This window comes from Heptranchias perlo, chromosome 32, assembly GCF_035084215.1.
Source record: "Heptranchias perlo isolate sHepPer1 chromosome 32, sHepPer1.hap1, whole genome shotgun sequence".
NCBI classification, from domain to species: domain Eukaryota; kingdom Metazoa; phylum Chordata; class Chondrichthyes; order Hexanchiformes; family Hexanchidae; genus Heptranchias; species Heptranchias perlo.
Window position 1 is genome coordinate 24,265,280 of NC_090356.1, and position 20,708 is coordinate 24,285,987.

Genomic DNA, 20,708 nt, shown 5'->3' on the forward strand with positions numbered 1-20,708 from the left:
TTTAGTGGTGTTGGTTAAGGAAGGAACATTGGCCAGGACACACAGAACCCTGCTTTTCTTCAAATAGCATCTTTGGATCTTTAACTTCCATCTGAGCCATCAGAACAGGCAGATTTCAATTTAACATCTCACCCAAAGGATAGCATCTCCAACATTGTAGGCCTGCCTAAGTACTGCTTAAGAGTGTCAACCTAGTTTACATGTTTAAGTTTAGTATATGGCTTGAACTCGCAACTTCTGATTAAGGGGTGAGATTGCTACCAACTGAGTGAAGCTGATGTTCAGTAACACTGTCACTGACATCTGCTTTTAAAGCAAAATGATTTTACAGTGGAAGATTTATTTCTTTTGGTTCCTATTTAGGTGCTTCACCCAACCCCATCCTTCCTCTTCTCTCCCGAAGGTGGTGACCTATACTGAGGTATGGTCTCGTTGGGTGTTGGCAGTCCCCTGATACCTAGCTCAAGTAACTTTTTTATCTTTGAGAATAGACAGCGAGTGTTAGCAGACATTTTGGCTATTGAAGCACCACAGCTGAGTCTGAATCTGTCATTACCTCACCAGTGCCAACATGGGTTACTGGAAAATTATCATCGGCAAACTTGACTGATTTTAGTTGTTAGCGGCCGGTATTGAGGACAGTTATGGTGGCATTCCCACCCACCACACCAACTGAGATCAACAAACTCAGCACAGATCAGTGATCAAAACTGGGACTTTTCTGCTTTGTGTGGTTCAGCTAATCGCTGTATAAATTTACTGAGCTATTGCCCAGTGTGTGCTTTCCATTTACTGACAATAGGAACTCTCTAAATTTTGAATGATCCAGTGGAAAAAGTAGAATTATGGAGAGTAGACTCATGGTAGTAAAGCCTATATTTTGTTTGTGTGTGTTTCTTAAAAGATAAGGTTCAGAAAAACATGAATAAGATTGAGACTAGGAAAGATATCTCCACTGGATTTTTTTTTTACATGAGGTGACATGTTCCTTTCTGTAATGTTTTGCTCTGAATGTTAGGAATTTCCTCAGCAACTGAGATCCTTTGTACGTTTCTGATTTCTAGAATAATATTTCTTTGTAGTGTTTTGGTGTCTGTTTCCAAAGAAACTTTTTTTTGGAGTGAAATGTCCCACAAAATAAACATTAAAATACCTTAGGCTAAGACTGACACCAGTGTAGTTCTTGAATAAAAAGGAGTCTTTTACTAAAGCACCCTTGATAAATCTCTCAAGTTTTGTAAAAGACCGAGAACCAAATGTTTTTGTTTAGTATTCAGTGCTATGCAACTGAAGACCTCCTACTTTTTTAATTCTAGGTTCTGGTGTTGCGGGAATTAGCGGTCAGCGCACCTACTTTCTTCTTCCAACAAGTGCAGCCTTTCTTTGACAGCATATTCTTCGCAGTCTGGGACTCCAAACAGGCCATAAGGGAGGGCGCTGTCGCTGCCTTACGGGCTTGTCTGATTCTCACCACTCAGAGGGAAACCAAAGAAATGCAAAAGCCCCAGTGGTACAAGGTAAGTGATCGGATAAGTGCTATAATAAGTACATAAGAACATAAGAAATAGGAGCAGGTGTAGGCCATATGGCCCCTCGAGCCTGCTCCGCCATTCAGTAGAATCATGGCTGATCTTCGACCTCAACTCCACTTTCCCGCCCGATCCCCATATCCCTTGATTCCCCTAGAGTCCAAAAATCTATCCATCTCAGCCTTGAATATACTCAACGACTGAGCATCCACAGTCTTCTGGGGTATAGAATTCCAAATATTCATGACCCTTTGAATGAAGAAATTCCTCCTCATCTCAGTCCTAAATGTTCGACCTCTTATCCTGAGACTATGCCCCCTAGTTCTAGACTCTCCAGTCAGGGGAAACTGCCTCTCAGCATCTACCCTGTCAAGCCCTCTCAGAATCTTACATGTTTCAATGAGATCACCTCTTATTCTTGTAAACTCCAGAGAGTATAGGCCTATTCTACTCAATCTCTCATCCCAGGAATCAATCTAGTGAACCTTCGTTGCACCTCTAAGACAGGTATATCACATCCTTCCTTAGGTAAAGAGACCAAAATTGTACACAGTTCTCCAGGTGTGGTCTCCCCAAAGCCCTGTACAATTGCAGCAAGACTTCCTTACTCTTGTACTCCAACCCCCTAGCAATAAATCATTGATATCATTTGCCTTCCTAATTGCTTGCTGTACCTGTATGTTAACTTTCTGTGCTTCGTGTACAAGGACACCCAAATCTCTCTCAACACCAACATTTAATAGTTTCTCACCATTTAAAAATTATTCCGTTTTTTTCTGTTCTTCCTACCAAAGTGAATAACCTCACACTTCCCCATGTTACACTCCATCTGCCACCTTCTTGCCCACTCGCTTAACCTGTCTATATCCCTTTGCAGACTCTGCGGGAGTGATTTTAGGAGGCAATTGTGGGGGCGGGAGGGGGCTCCGAAAATTGCGGAAATCCTGTTCGGGTTTGAAATCCGTCTCCAACCCGCCCATTTCCGAATTTCCCAGGGACCCACCTGTGCGCACAGGTGACCCGAAAACGGAAGTCCCGCCGGCTTTAACAGTTAAAGAGCCAAATGTACCTCATTGAGGTGCTTAAGGCATTTTACCTGTGACAGATGAAGGGATTAGAAAGATTTTTAACTTACCTGGGCGGCTTGCCCACCGCTTCTGATTCACACCTGGTGAAACCAGGCATGAAGGGCCGGATCAGGAAAAAAGAAACTAAATAAATAAATTAAATAAAAAACCATGCAAGGAAGTGCAAACACTAAATGAACCTACCTTTGAAACCTGCTCCGATGTCCCCCTCTTCACCCTCCCGCTCCACCCCCCCCCCCCCCCCCCCCCGATCTTCCCTCAATCTTCCGTTCCAGCGCTGGATGATGTCTTGCTCTCTCTCTTTCTCGCCCACCCCCACGTTGCAGCTCCTGACGGCAGCCAGCCTGTCAATCAGGCTAGCTGCTGGGCGCGAAACCCAGAGAGGACATTAATTACTATCAATCAATGTGCGATCGCGTCGGAAACGGTAAGTTTGGTTCGTGTGGGTTTGCCACGCGCACCTGCTGCCAACCCGCTGCCACGCGCACCTGCTGCCAACCCGCCACCATGGTAAAATTGAGCCCTTTGTGTCCTCCTCACAACTTACTTTACCACCTAGCTTTGTATCATCAGCAAATTTGGATACGTTACACTTGGTCACCTCATCTAATGATCTGCCATCAGCAGCGGCATTGGAAAACCTGCCAAAAAATTATAAAAATCAATCGGAAATTTTGTTATAATCTGGTTGCCGTTCTTCTTTGTGGCATCATACATGTGGAATGCTACAAATGCATGTAATAAAGCTCCCATTGAGGGCTGAGCAAGTTTTTCCAGTGAGTAGCTGAGCCATAAAAACCAGGAAGGCACTAGCTTTGATTACTGCATTAGCTGACCTCTGTTGTGGTGGTAAAGTTGCTAAAATTGGCCTCTGCTTCTGAGTTAGGGTTGGGAAAAATTGTCTCTTTTAAAGTTTTTTTTACATCCATATGAAATTCTCTTCTAGCAATTGAAAGTCTGATCTAGAAATCTCTTTCTACTAAATTGCTGAGGTTTGTCCACTATATATAATGCATGGTACAGGCTCCGGGGTGAAGGGTCAGCATTCCAGCACACACCAACTGGGCCCTTTTGTAACTTTTGGTAGTGGTGATCCATAAATTTGTTCAGACACAAAGGAAAATGGCTTCAGCAATTTAATTGGCTATAGAATGGAAAGAGGCTATTCGATTTTTTTTTAAAAAAACTTTTGTTATTTTATATCTAGCAAACCTTTGAAGAGGCTGAGAAGGGGTTTGATGAGACTCTGGCTAAAGAGAAAGGCATGAATCGTGATGATCGTATACATGGTGCTTTGCTTATTCTAAACGAACTGATTCGGATAAGCAGCATGGAGGGAGAGGTAGGTTCAGGATTCATTTTCTACCAGTTATCAGAAGTACCTACATTGTGTGGCTCTGCAGTGCTACTGATTTGCCAGTCAGATTTGTGATATGGTACAGACTCTAATGCTGGAAATTTACCTACACCAAGAGAGAATATTTATTCCAAATTGGTTTTATGTGGATAGTGCCCCATGTGAGGTTTACATAGGATCTCTTCACACCTGGTTGAACCATGTTCCCGGTGTTACTTTCCAGAAATTCCAGTGTGTAAGTAATTGCAACAGTACATGCAACTCCTGGGCTTCTCTTAATTTTTCTGGCAAAATTGGAAATCTATAGTCACAATACTGTCCTGTTAACATATGTCACATCAGTAGTGTTTATTACCCCCTGGCTAATCCAGCGTTGCTGTGTGACTGAACATTTAAAATGGAATCATGAGCTGAGATAATTGACAACTGTTAAATAACACCTAGTGACAATGATTACTCTTTTATTTCATTTTATAATGTCTAAAAATACTATGATTTTGTTAGTTCATTGGGTTACAAGATAAATAGATGAGGAAGGCCAGTTAGTCATTTAAGCTCTTCCATCTAGTAGAAACTCCATTTCTGCTCCTCTTCCCCCAATCAAAGCATATATTGTCTCTTTAAGTGGTGCCAAATGTTCTTCCTCCACTACTGTAGCCAGAAGTTCATCTGATGTGTGTTACAGTTGATAACTTTTCCTGGGGATTACAACTAGAGTTTGTTTTAAAGTTTGTAAACACTCCAATCAACAATACCAAAAATAAAAAGCATTTTTACCAAGTATTGATTAATCCCACTGAAAGTATTTAAATATTTTTCACAAGTACGGTGGACTAGGGATGAAATGCTTTCTATAATACTGAGGGGGTTTCGACCAAAAGTAACTTATTTTCATGTTGATATTGTTGAAAAACATCTTGCCCGTTGTGTAAGGTATTGGTACGACAGTTTGTGTAGAATTTACTCCTTACGTCTATAGTTTTTTGAATGCATTTTTGATTTTAATTTTTTTTAATACAGCGCTTACGTGAGGAGATGGAGGAGATCACCCAGCAGCAATTAGTGCATGATAAGTACTGCAAGGAGCTGATGGGATTTGGAGCCAAACCCCGTCATATTACATCCTTCACAAGTTTCCAGTCTGCGCAGCCCCAACAATCAAATGCTCTTCTTGGGCTTCTTGGATACAATACACCACAGGGCATTGTGGGATTTGGAACCACCCCTGCTCCATCCAAGCCAACTTTGGTGGAAAGCAGATATTGCCGTGAGCACATGGAAGTGCGATTTGAACAGGTAATGTTACTTTGCTTGAAATTAGATTTTGTTTTTATGCCTTATTGGCTTTATATGCTACATGTATACAATCTCAATCTGTCATACATAGAACACACTGGCCATTTACATGGGTCTTTAGTACTGGCAGCCATGCTATGTAGCTAGCATAGGTCTTCACCATATTTTAGATCCTATTTTATTGTCAAAGTTACTTAGCCATTTCATAGAATGACACAGCACAGAAGGAGGCCATTTGGCCCATCATGCCTGTGCCGGATCTTTGAGAGAGCTATCCAATTAGCCCCACTCCCTCGCTCTTTCCCCATAGCCCTGCAAATTTTTCCTTTTCTAGTATATATCGAATTCCCTTTTGAAAGTTAATATTCAATCTGCTTCCACTACACTTTCAGGCAGTGAATTCTAGATCTTAACAACTCGCTGAGTAAAAAAATATACACGTCATCTCCCCCCTCCACCCCCCCGCCCCCAGGTTCTTTTGCCAATTATCTTAAATCTGTGTCCTCTGATTACTGACCCTCCTGCCAGTGGAAACAGTTTCTCCCTATCTACTTTATCAAAACCCCATATACTTTAAAACCCCTTACTGCTTCAGAAGTTATTTTGCTTGAGGGAGAAGATATATGCTAGCTTGTCTACCCCACAGGATTGTGGCCAGAGCTTCCGCAATTTCCTCCCTTACTTCCCTTAGTAACCTAGGATGCGTCCCATCTGGACTGGGTGACTTTTCTACTTTGAGTACTGTCAATCTTTTAAGTACCTCCTTTTTATCTATTTTTATCCTATACAATATTGCTACTACCTCCTTCTTTACAGCTACAATGGCAGCATCCTCTTCTCTAGTGAAGATGGATACGAAGTATTCATTTTGCACCTCAGCCATGCCCCCTGCCCCCACAAGAAAATCTCCTTTTTTGTCCCAATCAGTCCCACCCTTCCTTTGGCTACCCTTTTATTATTTATATGTTTATAAAAGACTTTTGGGCTCCTTTTTATGTTAGCCGCCAACATGTCTATTACATTTTTGAAATTGTCACATGTCCTAAATGCTGGTCACACTTGCATCTGGCTCAATGTTATAAACACGTGAAACAATAACACAGCACAACCAAGCAATCTAAAAGAGAAAGAAAGCCAGTCATTTTCTACTGGTTTCTGCTGGCCGCCCTCCTCCACCCACCCCCAAAGAGGAAGAGCTAGGAGTTTACAAGCAGCTGTCAATCTGGAGACAGACTTAATTGAGGAACAACAATTAGCTTATATTTGATCTCAGGATGTACCCATGAAGAACAATTCCATATAGTGAGCACACTTTGTGGCCATAAAGGCAGGCTGGGTTAAACACAGTTCTGCCTTGGAAGTAGGCACCTTTCCTTGAAGCAGTCTCTGTAAACCTATTAGAAAAGAGCCATCATGTCAGTAGCACGTACCTCATTATTAGATTAATAGAAACATTATGCATTATATTGTATAACAGTCCTGATTTTATAAAACCGTATTCTCCAACTTACTATAGGCAACACCATCTTAAATCGTTATTTCTTCATCCTGCAGCTTGCAGAGTAGATATGGCACTTGTTATTTGTGGTTGATCATATGTTAACATGAGACTTGCTTTCCATTGAATGAGTCAGACAGCATCTTCCTTTATTCCAGTTCTCTTTCCCTTGATGTAAATTAATTGCAGAGATTAGGCAGATGCCCAACCATCAAAGCCAGTGCTTGACTAGTCTGGTGGTGAGCTGCTTTCAGTTATTAAAGGCACGGAATGGCACAGTTATCAGCGACAATGCTCACAATTCCTCTTGTCCCCTTCTAATGGTTTGGGACGGAATCTAGTCTAGGAAATGGAGACTGGGGGGTGATTTTAAACCCCAAGAACGGGTGGGTTGGGAGTGGGTGGGAGTTGAAAATAGTCACAACTGCAAAATGTTTGGACTTGGCATTCCCAGTTGGAAGCCTGTACTTTTCCGTGCCAATGTTAAACCTGGAAATAAAGCCGGGTTGCGGTGGTGACCCAAAAAACAACTATTTTCAACTCCCACCTGCCTCCAACCTAACCGTTCTTGGGGTTTAAAATCACCCCCTAAGAGTTTCTTTCAACAATGACTATTGGACCCTGTATTTTTCATAGATTTCACCTTACCGGATAGCTTGACAAGAGATGATGTTGAATTCTGGGCCTAGTGCATGGTTTTAAATGTTCATTGATGTTTGCACAGGTGACTCGTTGGGTCCTGAAGTATCGAAGTAGTAAGAATCCTCTGATTCAAATGGCAATCTTAAACCTGATTCCTCGTCTTGCAGCTTTCCAGCCCCATTTATTCACAGGTGAGCCATTCACAGGTGAGCCATTTACAGGTGAGATAATCTGAATTTTATAGATTACTGTATTTAGAGATTAAATATATATGAAATAGATAAGTACTGAAATACAAAACACTTGGCATCTGAAAGAGAAAAACAGGGTTAGACAGAACTTCATATTATCCATACACATGCTTTCTGATATTATAGTTGCCCATACTTGATCTGCAACTTGTCTAATTCACTTTAACTTTGGCAAAGGCAGTTGGTATTGATCCACCCAATTTTTGGTTCTTCACCATCTGAATGATGTAATCTTTGGAGTTTGATTGTCAATCTGTCCATAATAATAATATCAACAACAACAACAACAACAATTTGGATTTATATAGCGCCTTTAACGTAGTAAAACATCCCAAGGCTCTTTACAGGAGCGTTATCAAACAAAATTTGACAGCGAACCACATAAGGAGATTTTAGGACAGGTGACCAAAAGCTTGGTCAAAGGGATAGGTTTTAAGGAGGGTCTTAAAGGAGCAGAGGTTTAGGGAGGGAATTCCAGAGCTTAGGGCCTAGGCAGCTGAAGGCACGGCTGCCAATGTTGATACATTTGTATCTCTTATCCTCTCTCAATGTAGGGCACTAACTTCTATGTTTGCGATATTTATATGGCAGTTATAAATTTTAATGGTTTCATTTTTGTTATCATTCATTCAGTTATGATTGAGAATGCAATGATAATCCTTCTACCATTATTTATTTTTACTGTAATCTTGTACTTGCCTCCAGCATATATCATGAGGTCATAAAGCTATGCTAAATAATTTACTAAGTGTTAAGAATTTTGAATGAGTCCTTGTCTACTATTTATTTGATGCCTTTTTATGCTTCTACATATATAACATTGAGCTATATCCAAGAATTCTAAGCATATCTCCTTAAGGCATGTTGATTCCACGGGCTGGATTTTGTCGAAAAAATAACAGCGTGTTGATGATGCACACTGTTATTAATGGGCAATTCAGCCAGCAAGTTCAGGGGATTAATAGGTACGCCGAGAGTTGCAAATCTCCAGAACTTGCTGACCGATTCACCCCGCTTCGCACAAATGGCATCTCACCCTTAACCTCCCCATTATTTTTAAGAACTTGTTGGATTTGCACGTTGATTGCCCATTAAACTTGCCACAGAATGTTAAGTCTGGTAATTAATAGCATTAGAACCTTTTTAATAATGTGATAATTGTTAATATAGTGTCAATCAACCTCTCTGGCCCAGAATGGGAACAATTTAAACTCATTCCTGCACATTGTCAATTGTTAGAGATTTCAAAAATGTCAAATTTTACATTAAACATTTTTTTTTTCTTTTCCTTTCTGTCTCTCTTTTTTCTCTTTCTCTTAATCCAATCTTTCTTTCCCTCTTTATTTATCTTTCTGTACCTGATTTGACTTTAATTCACCCACACTCCTTCTCCATTGTTCCTCTGTTTCTTTCTCAATCCTTAAATCCCATTGGTTAAGGAGATGCACTGTTGGTCCCACCGTTCACTAAGGTCCCAGATGCCCTTTTGCCCTTGCCACGCTGTTATCAGCTCACAGTTCCACCAAGTTAGGGCACAAAAAAAAATTTGAGTTGAAGGGTGCAGGATAAAGTCTAACGGGGCACACCATGAGATGCCCTGCTCCAGTACGATCTGGCCCCATATATTTTTTTAAAAAGTGATTTTCAATACTTGATGTTGCTATTGGGTCCAAAAAAATTGGAAAATGTTGCATTATCTAGTGGTGTGAGATCTTAACTTGAGACATATATTGTCAAAACAAAGAAGCAATTCAGCATGCAATTTTATTTTCCTTCCACAATTTTAAAATTCTTTGTGATTTGGAGATACATAAACAACGTGTGTCACTGAGTGGGAAGATGTAGGAGCTAGATGCAAGGTATCCATAGTTCCTCAAATAGTGAGTGCTTCTTTTCTGTTATGGAGGGAAAGTGCATACCATGGAAGAGGAAGAGAAATAAGTTGGAGAGCAAGTTCATCTGAGTAGTATTCATGTATCTTTTGGTGGCTGAATTGAGTGGCATTGAAAGAGACTGAAGGAGTAGATCATTTGCCTGTCCTTGGCTGGAGAATGGCTGATTGACTTGAAGGGGGAGGGGAATATTTAAAAAGAAATACTTCAGACATTGCAGTTGCAGAGTACTGTTTTTTGTATTGCGAGGTGGAATTTTTTTCCTCCTCTATATGTAATGCTGTTTCAGTATTAATTGTTGATGGATATGCATTCTTCTTACACAGAACAGCACCTGTCTGACTCCGTGAACCATCTAATTGGGTGTCTTAAGAAAGAAAAGGAACGTGCTGCTGCATTCCAAGCACTGGGTCTACTGGTGGTGGCTGTAAGAGTGGAAATTAATCCATACCTGCAGAGGATCCTGGAAATTTTAAAAGGAGCCCTCCCACCGAAGGATTTTGCACACAAGTAATGAAGAGATAAAGTCGTTGTCTCAACTTTTCTTAAACATTTTAATTAGCTGCTTAATAATTATATACATAACTGCGGAATTTGTTATCTTTCTGGATTAAAAGGAGAATCTGACTAAGGCCCACATGTGGGGGGTAATTTTAACCCCTAAGAACAGGTGGGTTGGGAATGGGTGGGCAGTCAAAATTGTTTGTTTTTGGAGCGGGATTGCATCCTAGCACCAACGCACCCACTTCTGGGTTTAACCCAGACACGTTTGGATGAGCACGCGACACAGAAACCCGGAAGTCCCGTCCCCACTTAAAACCGGCGGGCCGATTATTTAGAGGTGCAATGTATCTCATTGTGATGATTAGAGCACTTAATTTTTTGTGTATTAGAAATGTCGAACACATTTAACCTTACCTGTTCAGGATTCACGTCAGGTGAAACCAGACGAGAAGGCTGGATCCATGAGGTGAGTGCCTTTGTTGCATCGCTTGTGGATCAGGAGGAGCATGAGTGCTTCATTCAGGCCCAACAAGCTCACCTGGCGTGATCACTCCCCGCAATTGGCCGACCCCCAAAACCCGGAAGCACAAATACTCACCTTCAATTGAGTTGTGATTGTAGATTGCGACCCACTTACTTGACTTCAGGGTTCCCCACGCGAATATCTACGCATGTGCTGGGTTCCCGGCTCCGACCTAAAATCGTGCCCGTGGTCCCCATTCCAGTGTTACGCAACCATCTGTGAATGTGTTCCTTTTAACAATGCAATAATCAATTCAGCAATAGAAAAATATTTTAAGGAACAATTAATATTTTAATATATTTGGAATGTAAAGGAAACTGGTTGTGAGAGTAAATGGAAAGTGAAATTAAGTTTCTCAAAAACTTGAATGTATCAGAGCCTTTTGAAACCTCGAGGCTCTAGATTGGATCCATGACTGGCCATTTCTGTGCATCCGTTGTGACTAATCAAGGATCTAATTGTTTCCATCTAATTTGGTTTAAAAGGCTGTGGTTATAAAATAATTTTTGAGTAACACACCTAATTTCTTTTGTGTTCATGTTTCCTAGGAGGCAAAAAGCTGTTCAAGTGGATGCAACGGTATTTACTTGTATCTGTATGATAGCTAGAGCCATAGGACCAGTTATCCAGCAGGATATTAAAGAACTGCTAGAGCAGATGCTTGCTGTTGGACTCAGGTAATACTCCATTTATATGGTAATTGCTTATTTTAGTGGATGCTTTTAATATGGATTGATTAAAGTTTAGGATCGCCAAATTGTTTTTCAGTGGTCGAGCTGGGTTTATGAAATCACCACTGGATTTAACCAGTGATAGGAGGCAAAAACATTGAGATTATTTAAAATACAATTTGATGCCATGATAGAAGGGTTAATGCACTAATAGGCTGAGTGGCATTTGCTCATCCCTGACTTTATTCATGTTCTTGAACAGAGATCATTTGTTTTTCAGAGTGAGACAGTTTAGATCTGGATTTCGATTGTTGGGATTGTAGGTGTGAATGCCCTCTTGCCATACTGTGTTAGCTTTAATTTGACGTCTTTAGTCTGTTCTCAATGTTCACTTGTAGGCAAGTGATTATTTACTCTTTAGTTGTGAATGCATAAGTAAATTTAGCATAGCACTAACTAATGATCAGCTTGAACACGCCATTACGTTGGATCCAGTCCAGCAAATTTGAAATTATATAAACTTGGGTTTTATAGGGTCGATTGTTAACATAAAAACTGTTTGTTTGACTGGCTATCAAAGATGTAAACTTGCGTGTAACTGCTTTTTGTACAATGCTAATGCAGATTGTATTGCTTCTATTTTCTGTGAATTCGCTCTCCCCACTTGGACTAGAAATTTACATATGGGGACAATATGTCCTTGCAGATCCCTCCAAAAAACTTGTTTAATATCCTTGAGATGGTGGAATGCTTTGTGTGCATCTGACAGTCAGCAACTTGTTTTGAGGTTAAAAATGTGCAGTGGATCTTAAGGGTAGTTTGAATTGGGGTGGCCAATCCAATGACAACATTTGCCACACTGCTGGCAGATAACTTTGTGAATAATCATTTTACAGGAAAGAAACAAGTCCAGTACTCAAAGATTCAGATAGTGGAGATTTTGTAATATATAAATTGATTGCTAGCCTAAAGCCTTGTTGCTCTTTGGAAGTATTAGTTTATGCACTTGCAATGGTGGTGCTAGTTAACAAGTCTGTCACTGTTTCTGTTTTATAGCCCTGCTCTGACCGCTGTACTTCATGATCTAAGTCGACAAATACCACAATTGAAGAAGGATATCCAGGATGGCTTACTAAAGATGTTGTCGCTGGTGCTGATGCATAAACCTCTTCGACATCCAGGCATGCCCAAAGGTCTTGCCCATCAGCTTGCCTCCCCCAGCTTGACTAACATTCCTGAAGCAAGTGACGTTGGATGCATAACTCTTGCACTCCGCACTTTAGGCAACTTTGAATTTGAAGGTAAGATGTGGGTTGTGTGAACTTCAGCTTAAATGGGGTTAGAGGTTAAGGGAAAGTTGGAGCAGGATATGCAGACATATTAATCAGGCTGCATTTTAAAGTCATACTTTCTTTCTATCATTATTTTTATTATAAATTCCTATGTCCACATTTATAACTTAACAAGTTAACAGGAATACTATTATATGGAATGATGAATTAGAGGAGTAAGTAGTAAGCTCCTTAATCAATTTAGCACCAGATCGCATCTAAAGATTCAGATATTGAATATTTTTTAAAAGTTGACTATCTATAAAATCTTGCTATCTCCATTTTGATTTTTAGGTAGTTATTTTATGCAGTGAAAGGCAGTGCTACCAGAATGTCGACATATATTAACACGTAATTTATGTTCTTAAATGCTGAATTTTTTTTGTATTAATGCAGGTCACTCGCTTACTCAGTTTGTGAGGCACTGTGCGGACCATTTTCTTAACAGTGAGCACAAAGAAATTCGAATGGAAGCATCTCGAACTTGTTCACGACTGTTAACCCCATCGGTCCATCTCATCAGCGGACATGGCCATGTTGTCAGCCAGACAGCTGTTCAGGTGGTGGCAGATGTGCTCAGTAAACTCCTTGTTGTAGGAATTACAGATCCAGGTAATTTAAAAAAAAACTTGGGCAATTTTTTTAATTTATTAATATAACACCTTATCATTCAGTGAACAAAATATTGTTGAACTTGCATTTCAGCTGGTAAAATTTGAGGCAAGGTTTCAATTCTGATAAAATTAGTTCTTGCTTGGATTTCTGAATGCTTCTTAAATTGATTAGGAACCTGCTGAATAACTAGGACTTCTCTAGTAATGAGTGTGTAATCCCATTTACTATTGGTAACTTACAAACAGAATCATGTGGTTTGGGCAAACTAATAAAAGTATCGTTGGTGCAAGAAGCATTTGTTTTAAATAATGCTACAATAAAAAGTGCTGATATAATTTTGTTGTGTTTACTTCTAAATTTAAACCCATTGTTTGTTTTGATTGTAATCACAAGATAGATATGAATGAGGATGACCAATTGGCCCATCCTATTTTATCCATCCAGAAAAACCTATTTTTCCCCCATCATAGCATTCAACTGTCTCTTAAATGCCTGCGCTACCCTACCTGGAAATCCATTCCACTCTTTTGTATGAGGAAACTCCCAACCTAAGTTTGTCTTTTGCCAGCTTGAACCTGTGCCGCTTTATCCTACTGGCACGGTTTAATTTGAAAGAGTGTTGTGGACATGCCTATTCTACATTGTTTACCGCCTTCTATAACTCTGAGATCTGCTGTCAGATAGAAACTGATTTTATAAGAAAGCCAAACAGCATGAGGAAACCTTTTCCTTTAAATGTCCAGTAAAATATTACATTTTGAGGGGAAACTGTTTTCCACAATTTTGCTAATGCAGTTTTATTCTATTTTAAAAAATGAAACCTTTAAAATGTGAAACTGCATTTATAATGGGATCTATACTTAACTGATTAGTACATGTTAAAATGCCTGCTAGTTTTGGATCAGCAGTTCAAATTTTTGGTGTGTTATTTAATTTCAAATTTAAGGAGAAAAATCAGCCTGTCCTTCTCGTTTATTCAGATCCTGATATTCGTTACTGTGTGTTGGCCTCATTGGATGAGCGATTTGATGCCCATTTAGCCCAGGCAGAGAACCTGCAAGGTCTTTTTGTGGCACTGAATGATGAAGTATTTGAAATTCGGGAGCTAGCCATCTGCACTATTGGGAGACTGAGCAGCATGAATCCTGCATTTGTGATGCCTTTTCTTCGCAAAATGCTGATACAGGTAATAAATGCTTGTTACTCATTAGTACTTATGGATTTCAAACCATGTACTTTGCATCTAGCTAACTAAGCAATGCCAAAAGACAACAAATTTAGTGTAACTGTTGAGAAAAAAATAGCGTCCAGCAAAGCAAAAGCTAAGATCCAGTAGGATCTGTCCCTCCGCCCCTTAACAAAATCAAGATTTGTATATATGTGTACTGTGTACACAGAATGGACAATACAATAACCTGAGATAATCCTGCATCAAAATCCTGGAAGAGAAAAGGAAGAAGGGAACAGAGGGGTAAGGGGGCAGGGTGGGAAGAGGTAATTAGAATGGGAGGAGGCTCATGTGGAGTATAAACACCGGCATAAACCGGTTGTGTCAAATGGCCTGTTTCTGTGCTGCGGTTTCTATGCAATGCTTTGAAATCGGAAGTGATAAGAGAAAATCCTGGAAATACACAGAAGGTCTTCCAGGATCGATATAGAAATACAATACGGATTCAGGCCTTTTGGTCCAACCGCTCCATGTCAGCATTTACCCTCCGTGCAAGTAAATAGTCCTAATCACGTTTACCCATCTGTTCCCATATCCTTTTATCCCCTTTTCCTTCATCTGTCTCTCCAATCTAATTTGAATGTTGACATAGTTTCTGCCTCAACCACTAACTCTTGAAGTCAGTTCCACAGCCTTCCAGCTCTGAAAAAGAAGTTTCTTTTGCTGTCTATTCTAGGTATCACATTTAATCTTGTATCTATGACCCCTCGTTCTAAACCATTCATGTACTGGAAACATTCTGCTTCTATCTACTCTGTCCTATACTGTCATAGTTTTAAGTGGTTCTATTATATCGCCCTATAATCTACATTGTTTTAACAAAAATAGCCCAAATTTTACTGCTCTTTCTTTGTACTTTTATTTCCTCATATCAAGCAGAGTTCTAGAGAATCTGTGTTGTACCCTCTTTCAAGTCTCAATGTCCATTCTATAGTGTGGAGCCTAATACTGCACATAGTACTCTAACTGAGATCTTATTAAGATTTTAGATAGTCTCATTGTTGCCTCTTGGCTTTTATAGTCTATACCTCTTGTGGTAAAAGCTAGAATTCCAGTCTGGCCTTATGAACCTTGAATGTACTGTGAACATGTATTCCCAAATCCTTCTGCTTTTCCATATCATCGATCATATTTCCATTCAGAGTATAATTATTAGTTACTTTTTTTAACCAAAATGTATCCCCTCATGCTTAATGGCATTGATTTTCTTTTTCTACCTTTTTAGCCCATTCCCCCATTTAACAATATCCCTTGCAGCTTCTTTGGTCTTCTAATGAATTAACTAACTATCATCTGCAAATTTCAACACTGTATCCTCAAGGCCTATATTCAAATCATTGATGTGAACAGAAGAGGCCTTTTAAAGAGAAAAGATAGGTTAATATTTTGGGTGTAGATCCTTCTTCAGAAACATTAACCTGTCCTTGTCTTTACAGGTGCTAGCAGACCTGCCTATTTCCAGCACTTTTTTGTATTTATTTCAAAATCCTTGTGTGAACTGTTTATTTTGCCAGTAGGTGGAGTGAGTGAGTGCCTTTTTATGTTTTTTTTTAGGAAAAGATACTGAGTAAGTCAGCAAATCCAGTCTGGATTCTGCACACTAGCACCTACATGAGATTTTTCAGGGGGGTGGGGGGTAGATCAGATAATATATATTACTGGATGTTTGCTAAGTACACAGAACGCATCTCAACTATGTAATTCCAATCCAAGCAATTCTTTAAAAAAAAGTACATAAATAGTAAAAGGTTTCTTTCTGTGTGTTTTTATTACTTAATGGCAATCATTCATTCTTGAGAGATTGTCAACAGCTTATTTTTTCATCCAGTTGAGATCTCAAACATGAGAAGACACCGGGGTGGGGGAAGAAATTCAAAATGGGTAGACAACATGATAATACGCCATATAGAAATCTATGTACTTGTATGTATTTTTAAACATGTTCTATTTAGGATTTTATCATACACAAGACAGGGGAATGAATAAGTACAATTGTCAAGACAGGGTCTTGGTAACAGTACTGTATATCAGGAAATATGCTAGATTTGCAGATGCCGCAGAGTGGTCACTACCCACTTACACAGGGTGAAAAGAGTAATCTATGGTATTGTGCATAAGTACGCCATTCAGCCCTTCGAGCCTGTTCTACCATTCAATTAGATCATGGCTGATCTGTACCTCAAATCCATTTACCAGCCTTTGATCCGTATCCTTTGATACCCTTACCTAACAAAAATCTGTTGATCTCAGACTTGAAAATTTCAGTTGACCTAGCATCCACAACCTTTTGGAGGAGTGAGTTCCAGCTTTCCACTACCCTTTGTGTGAAAAAGTGCTTTCTGATTTCACTCTCAAATAGCCTAGCTCTAATTTTAAGATTATGCTTCCTTGTTCTGAATTCCCACACCAGAAGAAATAGCTTCTCTGTATCCTATCAAATCCTTTTAGCATTTTAAACACGAAGATAATAATAGATGTGGGAGATTTTTCACCTCTTGGTTCTACCATCCAGAAGTACATTAATGTCACCTCTCCCCATTGCGGCTTCCAGTTGGTTCTTAAATGATTACAGGGTTTTCGCCTCCACTGGAAGTTCATTCCTTGTATTCAACACTTTGTGAGGAAGAATTTCCTGCTATCTACCCTAAATTTGTCTTTTATTAGTCTGCTACATGTTACATGAACCTTTGTCCCCTTGTCCTACTCGCACAATTTACTGTAAAGTCATTTTTCAGATTTGCTTTTTCCATGCAATTAACTATCTTGTGTACTCCAATAAGACACCTCTTGCGTGTTGCTTTTCAAGGCTTCGAAGCCCGAGTTTCTCCAGTCTTTCCTTGTAACTCGGACTTCTGACGTTAGCGGTCAGCCTTGTGACTAGTTTTTGCACTGATTCCAATGCTTGAATGTCTTCCTTGTGTCTCATTGACCACAAATGGACACAGTACTCAAGGTGTATTACCAGAGCACTATACAGTTTGATCACGACTTCCTCTGATCTGTATTGTACTGTTTTGGCTAAGTAGTTCAACATTCGATTGGTTTGATGTGCTGCTCTACATTGTTTGTTTGTACATGTTCAGTGTTAAATTTACTAAGATTCCTAAGTCTTTGTATACATAGGCAAAGTTTGTGTGTACATGTAACATGTAGCAGTGTAATTGAGATACTCCAGTGAATCTGCGTACACTGAATCAATTGTTTAATCTGAATTACAGAATAAATAGTAGAAGGAATGTCCTTCTCAGATTGTATTTTGTGGCACCGAGAAGCAAGCTGAAGAGTGGCATCAGCAAATCCTTAGAGCAGGGTTCCCACCCACTCTTTCAGATGCAGGAGGTGATACTGTATGCAGAAAAAGGGAAAATAGAGGAATTTAGTTCCATGAAAGGAAATAAGTTGGAACATGCCATTTCCCTTAAAGTCTCCAGTTCGCAGACCACAAAAGCTATAATAAATTGAAACTTAACTATTAGACACTGTTGCAGGCTGAATCGTTGCACAGTAAAGGTCTCTCTCAGGCCTGCCCCAAGAGGAAGTAAAATAATTTTCTAAATTGTCTGGTGACTCTTTCAATGTAAATTCAGATCATATGCCAGAAACTTTCACGGTCTCGATCTTGTTTTATAACCTATGTTGATTTCTTTTTCTCAGTTTCCACCAATGCCACTCTCTGGTTGGATGCTAGGAAGCATGCGATAGTGATCCGAGGAGGGCAAGCCTTCTGAATTTCCATCCCATGTATGGAGTTGTCAGTGCCATAATTGCAGCCTGAACAACTGTATGTGTGGGAAATTATTTCTTATCCTCTGAGAATAGCCCTAAGGATGATTTGGGAATGAGGGATGGTTGGAGCCTTATTAGTGTGCACCAGCATAGTTAGATAAATTTTGTTTGTAATAGATCCTTTACCATCTGATTTGGTAACTATCCTCATTTTCCAACTATGTTCAGTATTTTCTTTGCATACATTCTGCAAAAGGCATTAATTGTACAAGGTTTTCAGCAAGCTTTTAAAGGACTCTGGATTTATGTGATGCTTTTCATGTTCATATTTATTCCTTTTCTTGAAAGGAGTTCTGAAATGTGAGAAATTGGAATTTTAAATCTAAAATTTGGAAACTTTGTCATCTGGAAAATAAGCCTGCTCTTCATGGGCTGCTCAGAATTCTGTTATACTAACTGCTGTGAGATGCTTGAAGGCCACCCTCATTACAAGTGTTTTTGACCATGGAACTATAGTAGTTTCATTGTGATTCTTGAAACAACTTTGAATCTAAAGAGGTCTTATTGGAAATTTTCAATATTGTCATTCTTATTTTTCCAAGAGCCATTTTTCCTGCACTACAATTACTTTCCAAGGGGAACCTGAGCAATTTGTCATTGTGTATCTCGTTCCAATTGTTTAGGATCGAATATGGAGTTACTGTTTTGATAACTGGTTACATTTATATAGTGCCTTTCAAACAATAAAACATCCCAGGGAGCTTTATAGGAGAGCAATGGATACTCAGCCAAGAAATGGGAGAGATGTTGAGAGTGGTGGTGGGGGGTGAGGGGTCCAGAGTCATGGTCAAAGAACTAAGTTTTCAGGATGGAAATACACCATTACACACTGACGTGACGCAAAAATAGTTTTGTCATGGTGCGATGACATCTACAACGTATTGCAACGACCTCACAAGCAGGAACATATTTTGAAGAAAATAACTTGAGAAATATGAGATTACAGGCTTCATTTTTCGCAGTAATTATATTCCCTTTTCAGGATTTTTTTTTATTTTACCCTGTTTCTCTGGCATGGTAAGGTTTCTAATATCCCTGGCACGTAGTGAAATGCCAATCATGATGATAATTTACAAGTTGAAAACATGTCCAGATACTATATTTACATTTGGCAGTCTGTACATAGTGGAAGTAGTCTGTGAAAGAAGACTGAAAGGGTATTGCTGACAGTATTTGGTAATCCATTTAAGAGTGTAATAATGAGCAATCATATTTTTCCAGGCATATAACGAGATACTTCAAAGGCTTCCAGCTGTATTTTTAGCAATGTTGACATCATAGTACAACAGACATAATGAGGTTTTTTTGTAAAGCATTGGTTTCTGCCACATTTCTCAATGTTTGTGATTTGAATTGCTTTTCAAGTGCACCCTGCAATTTAGGATTTAAACAAAAGCAGTCTTTCAGAGATTGCAATCTGAAGACATAATCAGTGTGCACTTCAGCATAGAGTAATACTGACTAAATGAGAACACTTGTGTGGTCTGGCAGCTGTGAATATCCAAACTCTCATTTCCAGTTTCAGCCAGCTTACTAGCACTATTTATTGCTCTTCCCTCTTCCAGTGTGCCAATGATTGCCTGTACCAAGGGCTCCTTCTGCAAAATGCATGAACCACACTTACAGTTTACACATTGTAATATCATGGCCATTAGGGAACAAAAACGGACATCTGGGAGTAAATTTTAATCCCTAAGAATGGGTGGGTTAGGGGCGGGTGGGGGAGTAAAAATACTTCGTTTTCAGTGCAGGGCCGCATCCCGGCTCCAACACGCCTGCTTCTGGGTTTAACCCAGGCAGGTTTGTCTGCATGTGGAGAGCAGACACCAGGAAGTCCCACCCCCACCTAAAGCTGGCAGGCAATTACTTAAAAAGGCAATGTACCTCATTGAGATACTTGAGGTACTTAATATTTTGTGTACTACACAAGTAAAACAAATTCAACCGTACCTGTTTGGGTTTCCCAATGCTTCCCATTCACATAAGGTGAAAGCAGGCGGGAGGGGCTGAATCCATGAGATAAGTGTCTTTATTGTACTGCTTGTGGGCCTGGAGGAGTAGGAGTGCTTCATCCAGGCCCAACAAGATCACCTGGCTAACAGGAACCCCGTGATCCGCCCCCCCATGCTGGAATCCCCCTCCGATTCTGGACCTCATACCCCCCCCCCCCCCGAGTTCTGTGGCTGGCTGAACCCCGCGATCTCCGATGCTGCTGGACCCTCCGTTGTCTGATGCTGGCTGACCCCCCCCCGATGTCCAATGCTGGCTGAGCCCCCTCCCCCCTGATGTCTGAGGCTGTCTGACCCCCCCCCCCCCCCCCCCCCCCGGATGTTGGCCACGTCCCCCCACCTGATCTTTTTATCCACGCCCGATGATCTCTATCTCACCCGCCCCCTCACTGATTTGCAGCTCCTTTCGCTGCCAACAGGCAGCCAGCCTGTCAATCAAGCTGGTTGCCGGGCACAAAACCCAGAAGTGCAATTGATTGGCTGCGATC

At 40.1% G+C, this 20,708-nt stretch overlaps 1 protein-coding gene across 4 annotated transcripts in view; it reads left to right on the plus strand.

The window, feature by feature from the left end:
- mtor (mechanistic target of rapamycin kinase) overlaps positions 1-20,708 on the plus strand; it is a 265,629-nt gene that overhangs the window by 16,690 nt on the left and 228,231 nt on the right. For 2 of the 4 annotated variants that reach the window (XM_067970643.1, XM_067970645.1), the window contains exons 5-13: positions 1,317-1,517; positions 3,825-3,959; positions 4,995-5,270; positions 7,493-7,616; positions 9,880-10,063; positions 11,129-11,257; positions 12,308-12,552; positions 12,979-13,194; positions 14,178-14,383. In XM_067970643.1, coding sequence (XP_067826744.1) covers positions 1,317-1,517; positions 3,825-3,959; positions 4,995-5,270; positions 7,493-7,616; positions 9,880-10,063; positions 11,129-11,257; positions 12,308-12,552; positions 12,979-13,194; positions 14,178-14,383 — 1,716 coding nt within the window. The remainder of the gene's footprint in view (positions 1-1,316; positions 1,518-3,824; positions 3,960-4,994; positions 5,271-7,492; positions 7,617-9,879; positions 10,064-11,128; positions 11,258-12,307; positions 12,553-12,978; positions 13,195-14,177; positions 14,384-20,708) is intronic. The other 2 variants (XM_067970644.1, XM_067970646.1) reach the window with 1 other exon arrangement.